Source organism: Neopelma chrysocephalum, unplaced genomic scaffold, assembly GCF_003984885.1.
Source record: "Neopelma chrysocephalum unplaced genomic scaffold, ASM398488v2 Primary Assembly neopelma1_72, whole genome shotgun sequence".
NCBI classification, from domain to species: domain Eukaryota; kingdom Metazoa; phylum Chordata; class Aves; order Passeriformes; family Pipridae; genus Neopelma; species Neopelma chrysocephalum.
Genome location: NW_020897732.1, coordinates 2,063,138 through 2,078,861, shown reverse-complemented (window position 1 = coordinate 2,078,861; position 15,724 = coordinate 2,063,138). Strand labels below are relative to the sequence as shown.

Sequence of the window (15,724 nt, the reverse complement as noted above, 5' to 3'; positions counted from 1 at the left end):
TATCCTCTGCAAAACTTTTAAGCCCAAGGAGAGCAAAATAATATGTTTTTATCCTAACTCCATATAGGATTTTTGTGTGGTCTAATTGAAATCCAAACCTTTAGTTTGAGCCTGAGGTTCTGTAGCTTTTTGGATTGTTCTACAAGTGTACTAGAAATAAAACTGCCCTAATGGGGCATTGAGGGATTCTTCCAGGACGCAGAAGTCCTTGCGTGACAAAGACCAGTGTATGTCATTCCTGCATATAGATCTGGGCATTAGGAACACCTTTTTTAGTATCACTGAACACCTTCCATCTTCATTTTTCCTCCCCAGGGAAAGCTAATCTGTCTGCAAAAATTGTGTTAGGAGATTAAGGAAAGAGTTTCCCATGCAAGTCTTTTGTCTCAGCCCCGACAAAATAACCCTGGTTAGACTTTATATCATAACTATGTGTAAAACACAGAATTGTAAACAACATTTAAGAGAAAGTTTAACATATATATACTTTTTGTTTCCACACAAAGGTGTTTCAAGGGAATAGCAATCCCACTGATGTTGTTTACAGACCTTTTGCCAAACCAGTTTTAACCCGTTTTGTGCGAATTAGACCTGTGTCTTGGGAAAATGGAGTTTCACTGAGATTTGAAGTCTATGGCTGCAAAATAACAGGTAGGTCTTGGGAAGAATTATAAAATCAAGGGATTTTATTGTGCTTATGCTTTGGGTTTTATTTTTATGAGTGAAATGCATGTTCACGATTTGCAGTATGGTCTGAGTCTAGAAATGTTTAAAAAAAAAAAAAAGAAAGAAAACATCACAACCCAAACATTTAGTGTTATCTGAATGTTGTTCTGACATTATCTTTTAGGTTTAATTGCTTACCTTGCAATTACTTTACAGGTCCATGCAAATACCTGAGATATATGGATATTTTGCAAATTCCCACCTTATTTTTCCTTCCTAACACCTCAGTCCCTCACTCTCATGCTTGCTATTCATAGGTAATTCTCAACAGGTTTCCCAAGGAACAAACATACATAACTAGATATAGAAGCATTGCAAGGTACAAACACTCAGATCTGAAACCCATGCAAGCAATGGTATTTATAGTCAATAATGATAAGTATTGGAAAGTAACTCCTTTATATCACACAGTTTCCTATAAAATTTTTTTAGAAATTTTTTTTTTATAGTTTTACATTTCCTATACTTCCTACAAAATGGAGGTGCTTTTATACGTAAAGTAAAAATACAAATTATAGATGAAAGAAAATGTTAATTATTATATTTTACAAAGCTAATTTTTCTAGTGCATTTTTTATCACTTAACAAAATTCATTGGCAGTAATTTTTGATAGTTCTAGGGCTTTTTTTTTTCCTTTTAAGGTTTCTTTAGTCTTGAAAATGTTTCTTAGGACTGGTTTTCCTACAGCGGGAAAATAAGATTACTAATTACTTTGTTAAAGAATTCCAGGTCATTCTGTGAAATCTTTTCAGATTAGATGTCAGCAGGACTACTGTTACATTCTATATTGGAAATCTTTGTTCCTTGTTAGCAGATACTTCTAATTTACTTTTATCTAGAATCATAAAAGAAGCAACTATTTAGCTTCTATTTCATCTGAAAAAGTCTGAGAGACCAAGGAAATACAATAGGAAAATCTCACATACAGCAATAAAATTATATTTTACAGAACATACGAAGATTTCCATTTCCAATGCCACCAAAATAAGCAATCTGCAAGCAGGTTTTGGCTGATTTTGGAAGTTTTCTCTAGGGAAAGATTCACAAATTCAGATGACCCTGTGCTCTTTGCCTTAGTAAGAAGAATAGAAAACAAGAATAGAATAGGATTTTCTGATCCTTTTGGTTCCCACTAAGCCAAAAATACTTGTGGTATTTTGGTACTTCCTGCCAAAACTAGGATGTGCAAGTTTGAACAAATGAAAATTATATACAAATCCAAATAGATTCTTTTGGATATAAGAAATAAATAAGTAATAACTTATGGTAGTTGATTTGACTGATGTGTCCTGTTTCTGTTTTGTTGCTTGTTCAGATTAACTATTTAATTTATTTGGGGCTTTTTTTTCTCTGTAGATTATCCTTGCTCTGGGATGCTGGGTATGGTGTCTGGGCTCATTCCTGACTCTCAGATTACTGCATCTACTCAAGTGGACAGAAACTGGATCCCAGAAAATGCTCGGCTCATAACAAGCCGTTCAGGTTGGGCGCTGCCACCAACTACGCACCCATACACAAATGAATGGCTTCAAATAGACCTTGGTGAAGAAAAAATAGTGAGGGGTATAATTGTCCAGGGAGGCAAGCACCGAGAAAACAAAGTGTTCATGAAAAAATTCAAAATTGGCTACAGCAACAATGGATCAGATTGGAAAATGATCATGGATTCCAGCAAGAAAAAGATAAAGGTAAGGAGAAAGACTCTGCACTAAAGAAAAGTTGCATTTAAAAAAAAAATGTTTACATTACATTTCTATTCATCTATCTCTGACTTAAGAAAAGGCACACAGCTGGGACTAAGCCAAGCAGGGGAACTCCAAGGGCAGCAATCCTGAAGGGATGCTGTGGGAGTCATCCCATGCCTGAGGGCAAGAGCTGGCCCTGGGGCATTTGCCTCTCTCTGGCAGCAAAGGTTTTGCTTATTCAACAGATAGTTCGGGCTTGATTCCTGACAACTTGGTGCTTCTGTGGCCCCCACGTTACTGCAAAATCCCATGCAATGGGATTTAAAAGTCTGCTCTAAAAAACTAAACTCCACGCTAAAATTGAAAGTGAACAAATTTATTTGAGACACTGAATTACTTTTCTTTTTATCTATTTTTGTCAGAGCTGTAGAATAAGAATGGGGTTATTTAACTCAGTGGAGTACCTGTTGTATTTCTGGACTGCCTATAGATTGCTCTGAGAGTTTCATAGGCTCTTTGTAATGATCTGATCCAAGTCCCTCCAAAAGAAAGTGAAGAAGTTTTTGACAAGTTATCCCCTCCCAAGTGAAAAGTACTATTATATTGTCACAAGTGAAGCATCTTGACAGTTGCTTGGGAATAAAGGGCAGCTGGTTCATAGGCTCAAGCAGAAACTGAAAGATGTTTACAGAGGAGGACCAAATGAATTGCTGGGTTACGTGCCAAGGAAACTGAGTGTGGCCCAGAAAAGCTTCTGGGAATGTACGTGTTTTGGTTTGTCTTTGCATGTATGTGTTTCAGGATCTAAATTGCACTGTGTTGAGCTTGTTTATACCAAATCCCATTTTAGTCTTCCATCCCATTTTGTTATCATTGCTCACAAAGTGCATTTTTGCCTCAAAAGGCGCAACTCGTTTTTCAGTCTTTCTATGCAGTTCCTTGAAGAAATGAGTAGGCATGCTGGTGCTGTAGTACTGAGACGACCGGGGAATTGCATACCAAAATGCACCCTCAAAAGGCAAATCACTGTGGTGCTTGGCAGATGGAAATCCTGAGAGTTGCTTCATATCTCATCTGTGTTAGTTTGAAAATTAGATGTAAAAGCTGTTTTGCTATACAGACTCATCCATTGGACAAACCTGTGTTTCCTTAAAGGAAAAGCTGAGTGGGCCCATGGATGTAGCTTTTCTAGGCACATTTGGTAAATATTGGACTTCATTCTCTCCTGTTTTAATCGCACTGAATATGTCTGCATTTTCTCACTTTTTATCATTTGTTTGGGGGATTAAAACTAAACGGATTCAGCCTTTGCAGTCATCTCCTTTCTCTTGTTACCATGAGTTTTGACTTCATCATAAAGTGTGAAGGGAGTGTAAATCAACAATGGGATCTAACCATTTTCGTTCTAAAATAGATGTTGTTTTGACACGTACTTCTACACTGTGGCTCAACGAGGGAAAAAAATAATGCCATATGCTTTCAAAGCAGCGCGCCGTCTGCTGCATGGCTTTCTGTTTCCTAATACAGGCACTTGCCATCATTGTCAGAAGTTAGAGTTTGACAAGAAAACTAGTGTGCTAACTAATGCACTGAGCCCATCCTCAGCTTTCATCACTACCATAAATTAACTTTCAAGATTAATGGAATGGAGAGGGCTGGAATTCAAATCTCTCGTGGCATAATTATAATCATTCCTCAAAATTCAAGATATTTAATAAACTTTCTTCCAAAGCACAAGTTTTCTTTAAAGAGAATCAGATAAATCCCATGATTTGTGAGTCTGATGGATTTAAAATGTTAATACTGGAATGTAGTATTTTTAAATGTAAGTAGAGCTGGATGGGACAGCATGATATAATGAGTCACAGCAGGAACATGGATTAGAAACAGCCCTGTTATATGAAATGAAACACGTCGTTTCGCTTGGTTAAAGTCATGACTTTCAATAAACAAACAACTGCATTTTAGGAAAAGAAAGAGCAGTGACAGGCTAAACATAACAATAGAATGTGTCCAAAGGGTGAAACATCACCTTGTTTCTCAGCACGATCTTGTCATTCATGCCTGCAGCTCCTTTCACAAGGACTACCATAACTCCTTCCTCTTTGGTTGACCCAATTTTAGCAATTTTTGAATGTGCAAAATGTTTCCCCTGTAGCCTAGCTCAAGCACTCAAAGGAATGAAAAACACAAATCCCCAAACTACCATGCAGAACTCCATTTTCATGTCATACTTCTTTCCTCCTTCCACTTTTTCTGGGGACAGGATTGGTTGGTTTTTGTTTGGTTTTTTGGTTTTGGAGTTTTTTTGTTTTCACACTTACTCTCATCATTTCTGGTACAAGACACTTCAGAACATCCTGCCATTTGGAACATCCTTTTAAAATTTTTCTACCATGTTTATTTTGATTTTAAAATACGTTAGGCAGAATTTTTTTTCTCTTACCAGTTTAGCTTCTCTTTTGCTTAACTATTATTTATTATAACTTATTTTTGTAGGGAAGGAAAGCAATTTGTGTCATAGCCTGTATAAAAGACACTCACAAAGTGAAGTTTTGCTGTATACTCCTCTCTCCTCTCCCACAAAGAATATCAGCGTGTTTTAAATGAACAGTCAAAATTGAATCACAGGCAGCTCTGCACTACAAAGGACAATGATTCAATATAATTCTAGATGCCTATTGAATTCTAATGTCTATGTGTCAGTACTCCAGTAGTGATGTCTTTTATAAATCAGTTTTCATTATTATATGTTGCTATTAAGACTACTATTAAAAAGGGAGCAAGGATTCCTCAGATACATGTGTCTGTCTACTTTGTATACATAAAACGGCATTCATTCTTTCTCATGTGGTAGGTAGCTTTTCTGATCATTTGCACTATATTGTTATTCAAATATAATAATATGCAATTCCATGTCAATTAGATCTGACAGGCCCTCTACACATGGATTCTTGACAACTGTCTCCCAAGCACTGGCAATATACTGGGTCAACCAGTACCCCTTGAAGGCACCTTGGAGGTGCAATTTTCTTAGGAAGTAGGAGAAGCAGCATTATGTTGAAGTTGTTTTAGTTGGTCATAGTGTATCATCACCATTGGCTTTTGCCATGTGCACTCTATAACCAATGGCCAGAAGGGATTGTGGACCATTGGATCACAATGCCAAGGTAAAAACAAGCAAGGCTTTTAGGACTTCACTGAACATACAAGTAACAATCAGGTTTACCTTTGCTGATTTTGTGCCTTGGGAAATACAGCCAGCTTTTTTCCATGGCATCTGTTTTCTCTGTTCCAGATCAATAGAAGGAGTTCATTGCAGGCTGGGTTTTGTTCTCATCCAAAATGAAGAGCAACTGATAGTTTGTTCCTGAGGAAGGTTTCAGGTTTCACAGCTATGAGTTAGAACTTTCTTATAGTAGTGCTTCTAATCCCAAATTTGAACTGCAGTTCAAAGAAGATGTTTTTTAGCGTGTTGCCATTTTCCTAATTCATACAAAAGGATGAGAACACTTTACTTTTACTTCATAGTTATATACATTTTCGTATTTTGTACTTTAGAGTCTTCTGTACCTGATATTCTGAAGATATTTTTTACCATAAAATAGAGTAAAAATGACTGCTTTTGCCTATCTTGTGTTATAAAGTGTTCATGCCAAGGACTGTTTCTTTGTTCAGTTAATTCATTCTAGGGATTGATCATCTTCCTGGAGGCATCTGAGGTGTTGCTATAAGTAAAAATTATAACATGTTCTATATGCAAAAGATCACTGACAAGAGAAGCTGAAGGTATCAATCAAATGCCATTGAGAGTTGCAGTATGTCTGAAGAACCCACATTGTAACTCAGAGAAGAGATTTTTGTCTGAAATGTACATTTGCTGACCTGCCTTGCCCGTTGGATTATATCGCAGTTTTGTCAGGAAGCAGCTTTCTTCTTTCTTTCTTTTTATTCTTCTTCAATAGCAGGCTCACTGGAAGAACTCTTGCAGCTACTGCTCCTGAAGTTTAATTTATGCCTTTTGAAATAACTACAACTTGTGAAACTCTGTCACTGGGGGAAATCAGATTGAAATTTTCTCTTGAATAGTTGGATTATTATTGTAACCACTTAAAAGGTGACAGGATCTTCACCTCAGCCATTTTTTTTCCCTGAGAAGTGATGGAAATGTCACCCAGTTAAACACCAGATCAGAGCATCATTTAAAAACATGTCTCATTAAACACTCAGCTCTTGTTATGACCCTCATGGATTGGTTGCTACTGAGTTTATGAAAAATGAAATGCATTACTTTTTTGAGAAGCTTTAACAATGTATTTTCCATTCTCATTCAGGACAGGAATGCCTGACACTTATTAATCAGTTAGAATCTGGCCTACTGCTCACCTAATTCAAAGACTGGAGAATGAGGGAAAAAAGATGAGTGTTGAAAATAGCTTTTGCCTTTTTTTTTTTTTTAACAAGTAGTATTTGTCATGTTTTGCAGACTTTTGAAGGCAACACCAACTATGACACGCCTGAACTGAGGACTTTTGAACCTGTATCGACAAGATTCATCCGTGTCTACCCTGAGAGAGCCACACACGGGGGACTGGGGCTGCGAATGGAGTTGCTGGGCTGTGAACTCGAAGGTAATTGCTCTGATAGAGATGAATGCACTTTATTATTTTCATAAATACATTCTCTACTTGGTCTACTGCAGAAGACTGCTGTGTCTGCACAGGCAGCACATTGGACTCTCGCTTCCATGACTGCCATTAGTGCTGTTTCTTGGCCTAATCAGTTCCTTCTCTGCAGACATTTGAATATGCCCAAGGCACAAGTATTATTCTTTTTTTTCCCATTCCTTTGTTGAATCATGATTATGTTCTCCACATGGTTTTCCGTTCCCTTAAGCAGCTGTATGATAATACTTTTGAGAATCATAGAACTATTAGGAGAGAATAAAGACAGGAACTTTAATTTTATGTTACCACAATACAACCCTGTAAGAAATGTTTTCTGATTGTGCACAGGGAGCTCTGCACTAAATATAGCAATTATGTCCCTCTATCCTTCAAAGGACCTGAAAGTCACACCAGAAACTATGGTGGGCAAAGATCACTTGGCTGGACAGTGTCTGTGCTGTTCCTTTTTGGGGATAAAGGGGACCTCTCTGTTCCTTACCAAGCTTCAGTTTTGCAAGAGTATATAGGAGATGAAAGACCAGGAAAAGCAAAGTTTAGACATTTATCCTTGGACTGTGACATGAAGTCAGCTTTGATTCTTGTTATATAAACAATGATTATTTACCTTCATAGATAACTCCAGACAACACTATGTGAATTTCACAATTTTGTCTGGTGAGTGATGGTATAGTGGTGAGGCTTATAAGCCACCCAGCTTAACAACACACTGAATAGCAAACCATGTTATTTGGGGTTTCATATGACAACTCGTATAGAAGTAGCGGAACAGGCTCCCAAGATGAATGGAAGCAACTGCTCTTTCTCCATTCCTTTCTCACCATTTCTCCCCCAAGGGGGAAGTGTGGGAGGCATTTGCTGTGAGAACTGAGGAGTTCTGTGTTGTTTTTTTTAGTGAAGGCCAGATTGAATAAGTATGCTTTTACTTGGCCCGGAAAGTGGAGAGGTTGGAAATACTTCTTAGTTCCTGCAGGAAGTCCTCATTTCCTGTGGGAATACTTAGTTCCTGCAGACTATTGTGCTACTTGCTCACGAAAAAAGAAAACCCAGCACCTGCCTTACATAAACTAACAACCTGTGGGCAAAGTCCTTCAGCCACAGGGCTCCTGTAGCCACCTAGACATCAAGAAGTGAGTCTATGGACCACCTTACAAGAACACATTGCTCAGTGAGATGGAGGAGACTGCTTTTAGGCAAACTGCAAAAGCAAGTACAGTTTTTTTTCCCTGGGACACTTTTTTGCATTTGTCTTTCTTCTATGGTGTACTTTTGATGTATGCTCACCTGTAGGTCACCTATGTGACCTCACAAGTGAGGTCAACTCGCATTTACCCATGGGAGAAGCATAATAAGAAAACTTTGTTGTATAACTGTATCTTAAGGAGGGAATTGAATGAAGAGAAGTCACTTGAGATTTACTGAGCAAGAAAAGAGATGAGAAAAGAAGCATGGAGGTTAGCACAGAGAGCAGTAGAAATTAGCTCTCCAGCACTAATGAGCAAGGGCAAGTTTTGTGTGCTCGAAGCATCCCAGAGGGGCATATATGGAATGATGGCAGAGATGTCGGCAAGCTTTAGGCTACACAGGGACACAAAGATCAAGGTAAGAAACTTAAGTGGATGTAGAAAAGTAGAGGGACCCACCCCAGAGGGTTTTTTAAAGCAGTGTGAGGAACAAATGCTCTGCATAATTCATAATAAGTACAGAACTTTAACTGGGGGTAGATTAAACCTGTAAAGCATAGGTCTGAGTCTTAAAGAGGCATGTTTCATCCCAGGATATAGCTGCTTCAAAAACTAGCAACTCTCCTGACATTTTCAGGCCAAAAAGTCAGTGTATGTGATCTTGTGTGGACAGCAGGAGCTGGGGGCAGTAGAAGGGAAAAGATGAATCTGCAGAGGACATGCATTATTGCATAGCTTATAATGAGTGAAAAAGATTGCTAATGAAAATAACAATAGGTGAGAACAGACAAAAGCCTGGATCACATTCCGAGAGTGCTTATCTTGAGCCAGGGAACTATACGTGCGGCATAAAACATAAACTTAAACACAACACCAAGTATCTGTATTCTGCTTTTCCAGATGTGGTATGCTTTGCAGATACCAGGCTATAGCTGTGTTTTCTGGCATTTCATGCAAATCTGAAGCTTTAACTGCACTAACAGAATTCAGACTTCTGTTGGTTAGGCAGCAGCTACCGGAAAGTCATCACCAGTGAGAAGCAGGCAGGTGGCCGGGAGGGATGACTGACATCACCGATGTCTTATTTATTTATAACTTCAACAAAAAACAAAAGAAACTCCTTCCAGGTCTCCTCATTGAGCACAAAGTGATTCTACATCACACTGCCTTCCTGCCACTGTTACCAGGACTCTGCTCAGACATTTCCTCTCTTACATGTGTTCTTCAGCAATGTGGTGGGTGTTGGAGAATTACCAGCTTGAGCATGCGCCCCTCCTGCTCCTCTATACAGGCCCACTGACAGGCACTTTGGCCAGCAATAAAATTATGGGGTTTCTACCCTCCATGCAACCCCCCAAGACACTCATTCTGCCTTGCCAGGCTTTCACTATTCCTTGGTAGGAGCAATAAACACTCATTAGCCAGTGAATAGAGAGTCCAGGGCTTTGATGCCCAACTCTGCTCAGCCCTTGATCTCAGATACATCAGAGTGCCTTAGTGCAGGAGTCAGAACAGATGCTCCCCGTTCCAAAGACTTGCTAACTAACCTGCAAGGTAGAGTTGCTTCAGTCCTCAGATACAACACGCGAAGACAGCATATGGTGTTCATCAAGAGGTTACTGCCAATTGCATGCTGGTTCTCCAGCACATGTTTTAACTGAATGACTGGATTTTGTTTCAGCTCCTACCGCTGTCCCAACCGTTTCTGAAGGCAAGCCCGTGGATGAGTGTGATGATGACCAGGCAAACTGTCACAGTGGCACAGGTGATGACTACCAACTGACAGGTGCAGAAACCATCCTCATTCCATTGCAGCTTCGTTGTAGCTCATATCCATCAACAGCTAAATGTTTGCACTGATTTAATCACTCAACATTAATGGACATTGGTATGCAGTTCATATTGTTAGTGCTGCCAAAACATGGGCATCTGCCTTTTATATATGACAATACTTTTGATTGTTTTCTCAGCTATGTAATTTTTGAAGCAAATAACAGTGACTAGATGGAAGAGAGGGCAATTTTTGTAGCAGGAATTGTGTCTAATGAAATGCCCTAATCAAACTCTCTCTTATTAAGAGAAAAGCTGGACAAACCTTTTGGGGTTTATTGTCTGAGATTGAAGAACTCCAAATATTGTTTAGATTTACATAACTGCTCCCTACCTAAAATTTAGTGTAGGGCTCAAATCTCATCCCCAAACCTTTCCCAGACAGAAACAAAACACATTTGTTTCATCAAAGCATACTTACACATGCTCACACTGCCAGAAATATTTCCATGAGCTTTTCCACCAACAATGCAGTACAGCCACAGAGGGGCTAATGTTCTCCAAGCTGCCATCACTAGCAGAAAAATAGGGGGGAGGACACATAACATAGTCTGCATCTGGAACAGAGGAAGTTTGCTAGGTTTCATATCCTCACAGTTTTGCACAGAACCACTAGTCCTTCTAGAGAGCTGACACTGCACCTCTATGCGTTTGATCTCTTCTTGGAGGTCACTTGTTCCGCAAATCTCTGAGTCTGTTTGATGAGATCTGTACATCTACATTAATTGAGTTTATTTTTAGATGCAGCAACACGAGTTATTTCATCACTGCTCCCTGATGGGCTTCTCTAATAAATGTTTATTGCTTCTTATATCCATGATATAAAATAGTATTAAAATCTGGCAATAGCCGTCCCAGAGGACATTGGGAAAGCTTAGGTAAGAGATTAGCTTTTTGGACAGAGCCAAGTAGAACATCAGGCAGCAGATACTAAGGAGAGTGCAGTTTCAGCATCAAACCCTTTCCGAGTTTTGCCAATGTCCCCTGTAATTGCATGTTGTAAATCATAAATTGAAAAAACAAGTCTTGAGTGGAAAAGACAGTGCACGGTCACTGTCACTGCTTTTCAAATCCGTGCCCCAGATGAATCTTATTCCCTTTGAAAACAGCCATGTGGGGAGTCTGATAAAATAGTCTATATTGTGTTTAAGGTAACTCAGAAATCTTTCGGTGTTTAAACGTTGTAATTTATTAATCTTTTAGAAAAGAAAGACCCAGGTCAGGAAACACTGGGGCTTCCTGCAAAGCCCTACATGGTCTGGCAAAGCCCAATAGGTAGAGACATATTTCACAGATGGAGGCTGTGTGAGGGGAAAGAGAGAGATCTATTCAAGTACCTTCCATGTTCACTCATAGTCTCTGCACTTCAAGGAGCTCAGGAATGCATCCAACATGTCTCTTAGGGAAAGCTCACTGAGCAGAAGAAAAACCTTTTGGCAGTTTTTGCAGGTTGAGTTTATGGATCAGTTTATAATCTCTAAGACAAGGGAACAGCCACTGGCCTTTCTGAGCACCAGCTCTTTTGGGGAACTGAACCTGTTTCAGTATTAATATTGAAAATTACTACATTGCCCTTCTACAAAGGTGCAGACACTTTAGTATAATTTATTATTACAACACCTAGAAACCCCAGGCAGTGGGTGCACAGTTGTTCTGGACACTGGAGAAATACTTCATTGTACCTTTGAAGTTACTCAAAACACTAAAATGCACAGAACTGATTTTACCAATAAATTAATTGTAAACTTGCCTTTCTTCTGCCAAAATCATTGAAGGCAAGTGTGTAAGTCTTGTGGCCGGTTAAGGATATTGGGCCAGTGCAGAGGGGATTTCATCAGTGCCTTACCCTCTTTTATCCTTTCCCAATGCGAGTGTGGCACCCGCGTTCTCGTGGCTATGACTGTTAGAGTTGCTTTCGTGACAGCACTTGCACATATGTGAGTATCACAATGAAGCCTCCCTTGCAATTAACTGTAATTGTGCTGTAGGCCAGATTCCTTCCTGCTCTATTTGGACCCCATACAGAGCTACTCTATTTGCGTGGCTTATAGCATTTCCCATCAGATTACTCTCACAAACATAAAGCTGATACAGCTTGGGCATTCATTCTCATTGGAAGTCATCGTAGTCATCCTTTCTATAATGCTTTAAGCACTTGCTTGCTGGAGAAAAGAGGAGCCATTGACTGGTAATCAGCACCCCACTGTGCATTTATAATTGTGCTAATTTCCTTTTTGTTTCCTTTATCAATAATTTGAGGCTTACTTTAAAAAGTCAAGTATTTTAAAAATAACAATTAGTGAGCTTAGGAGAGGTCCATGACCCCACTCACCTCTTGTTTATCTGCTTGAAGAAAAGGACAAAGGGGAGGTCTTTAATTCCTCCTTCACTTTGAGACCTGCCTTAGGTTAGATCCTAAAGTCAGGCAATTCCCATGTACTTCTCTTGTGAGCTGGTCTCACAACACAGCTATGAAACAATATATGAAACAACTGGGGAGGAACCAATATGGCAGGGGCTGGAGGACCTCACATCCCTGACATGAGAAACAACATGTAATGAGTAAATGCACACAGTAATGACTCCTAGGAGGTACCATAAACATCAGTTGCTGACTCCCCATGTCATTTGGAGCAAATCTGTGTCTATAAACCGAGGAAAGCCACAGGGACAGGGTGAGGATTACTTAGTTGGTGTTTGCAACGACTCCAAAGATACAGAGGTTTATTTAATGAAGAGTCCTTGTGTTCCTTTTTGATAAAAGAAACCAGACCTTTGATGTCATATTTTCATGCCTAAGCTCACATACTCAGTTACCTACATGTCTAATAAAGATGGCAATATTTCAGGTTTATATATAGGATATTCATAATGACTGCTGTGTCCTTTGTTGTGTCCCATGTATCATGATACGCGTAATTTGTTTTCCAGGTGGGACTACAGTGCTGAATACAGAAAAGCCAACAGTAATTGACAATACATTACAACCAGGTAAAAAAAATTCTTTTTTCTTATTAAAACCACAATAAATTCCATACCCAAATTTCATGCCAGAGACAAAATAATGAATTGCAGCACTTCCTGACTTCCCATTCCTTAAAAGTCTCTGAAGTAAAGAAGCATCTGGTCTCTTAGCTCTGTACAGTAAATATTTTATTCCTTTCATCCACATGTAGACACAGCAGAGAACAAGATTTCCTTCTGCATCAGCAAATGCCAAATGCTGACAAAATTAAACTAACTTAATCACACAGTGCACTCTTTAAATGTGGCATGTCAGTGACACAAAGTGTGTTTGCAAACTCCGGGAAAACAAAAACAGAGCCACACAGGCCCACTCACTATTTATATCCGTGGTTTTACAAAACTAAGACAAGTAAAGTTTGCCAGTTTTCTCCACCAGGGAGCTGGCAGTTTTACAATATTGTTTTCTAGCAAGTTTTCTCAAAATAAACTGCTGCCATGAACTTGAAAAGGGAAAACCAAGTTGTCACTTGCAGCAAGTCCTTTTTACTTAGTACAATAACTAGCAGCTTTTAAATTTCTTAGTTTGCTGCTTCCACAGCTTGCATACCATTTTTTTAATATTCTGTACAATTTACTGGATCTGGGGGAGAGGATAGATTTGGGCAGAAAAGCCAAACTCGAAAAACTATGAGCACCGGTTAAAAATCCTTTGCAACAATAACTGTGAAGCAGTAGAGGTCAGTTTTCAGTTACTCCCATTTCCTCCATTAAAGCACAGTCAGGCACAGTCTTGCAAATGATTTATTAACAGGGTGGGTAAGTGTTTATCATTGTTTCCTCAACCATGTGACAACAATCCACTCTTGCTTCAAGTGAAAGAAAGGGACTAATAATGCAAAAGTTTCCGAAAGGACAGTGATGGTGTTGACCTGATTAAGAGATAGAGCTGACTTAGCTGAGACGTTGTTCCCACTCTCAGCCTCTGCATTCAGATATTGCAGAGGCCAATGCTTTTACTCTCCTCAAAATTTCTCTCCAGTGTCATCCAGCTGGCTTAGTCAGCATACACTATTTCTAGCTCTACCCTGCTTTATGAGCAGAGGGGGATTGTGGTGCAATGAGAAGCACAACGGCGAACTGGCCCACCCTCATGGGACACCTCTCCACCCTGCTCTTCCACAGTCAGCCTTGCTGAAGGGCTGGAGGGCTGCTGCTGATCCCACAGTTTGGAAAGGGGTGGGGGATGCTAGGGAAGAAAGGATTATGTGCAACAGATTTAGAGTAAAGCACTCTATTTTTTATGTCTGAAATTATCTTTTAGGTTTCTATTTTGATGAAATTAAGAATTTATTTACAGGGGGTTTTTTTAAGTATCTTCCAGCATTTAAGCAAATTGTAAATTTAGAAAGTGCCTCTGTGCAATACAGTTTCGCTCCCTCCTCTTTAGTGCCAGCTGAGCTTGCAGGTTGTGTTTAATCCCCCTGGCTTGGGCGGGACTCTCCAATAACAGATTGGCTGTTACTGCCAGAGATTAAGATATACTCGTTTCTCTCCTTACTTCCCTCCTGCACCACCTTTGCTTACTCCATGGTGTGCCAAGATTTTTCTCTTTTAAAGGAGTTTCTGGGGCTCTGTTCAAAGTATGCCAGTGTTACTTCCCTGCATTGTGCTGCTAGGAACCATTTCCTTCCGGGGAATAAGGGACGAGTTCACATCCCAAACTCCAGGCTCCCACATGGCAGCACATTACAAAGATCATAGATAGAGATCAGTCAGACGCTAATAAATAAGAATAAGGTTTCCAGAATCTCCAGTTTAAGACATAAAGGTTTCCAGCTGCCTCATAATCCCTCACTGAAAAGCAGCCAAAAAACTCCCAAAAAGGGGCAGACAGAAATTTTCCTCAACGTGGGGAAACCCCTCCTGGCATAGGGGTGGTGTAAACATTTCCTTCTGCTGAAGGCGTGTGGCTGGACCTGGCTGGCACGACGGAGCACATTGGAGTGAGGGGCCACGCAGCTGGAAGAGAGTCTGCTGTGTCAGCTACAAATAATGTAGTTTAAACTGCCCTTGAAGTTACAGGGCTGCTCAGGGGGCCCCTGGCCCTCAGCTGCCTGAGGATAAGTGCGCTCATTCAGCTATTCTCAAGCTGAACAAGGTATCAATTTAACATACCAAGGACTGAACCTTCAGTTTTGGCCTTAATTCCCTCTAAGGCGTGGTTTACTTTAAGATGCTAATGCACCATGAGGTCAATGATGAACTCCAAGCCAAAGAGCTATTCCATATCAGATGCAGTTTGCAGGCTCCAGTGGGTAACCCTGCACGGGCTACACGGTGCCAGTGCTGGCCACAGCAGCTTGTGCCACAGCGAGTAGGGACAGAGATTGACCAGCCCCCTCTGTAGCAGCACCTGCCATGGCACAGGTACTTTGCAATAGGTGCCAAGGCCATGTATCGCTGTCCTACTGCCTGCATTCAAGCCTGCAAATACCCCTAATCTTGTTATCCCAAACTAACATGGTTGCGTGTGTCAAAGCCTGAGATTATCCCATTCCAACCAGCTTTCATACACTATGGAAACAGTTAAGAGCAAATAGCTGGAAAGCCTCCGTGTATAAACAAGCTTTCCATCGAGGCGACTTT

The 15,724-nt window shown here is 40.0% G+C and overlaps 1 protein-coding gene across 6 annotated transcripts in view; it reads left to right on the top strand.

Moving 5' to 3' along the window:
- NRP1 (neuropilin 1) overlaps positions 1-15,724 on the top strand; it is a 113,303-nt gene that overhangs the window by 81,665 nt on the left and 15,914 nt on the right. For 4 of the 6 annotated variants that reach the window (XM_027686829.1, XM_027686828.1, XM_027686833.1 and 1 more), the window contains 5 exons: positions 507-651; positions 2,084-2,415; positions 6,899-7,043; positions 9,963-10,067; positions 13,043-13,102. In XM_027686829.1, coding sequence (XP_027542630.1) covers positions 507-651; positions 2,084-2,415; positions 6,899-7,043; positions 9,963-10,067; positions 13,043-13,102 — 787 coding nt within the window. The remainder of the gene's footprint in view (positions 1-506; positions 652-2,083; positions 2,416-6,898; positions 7,044-9,962; positions 10,068-13,042; positions 13,103-15,724) is intronic. The other 2 variants (XM_027686831.1, XM_027686832.1) reach the window with 1 other exon arrangement.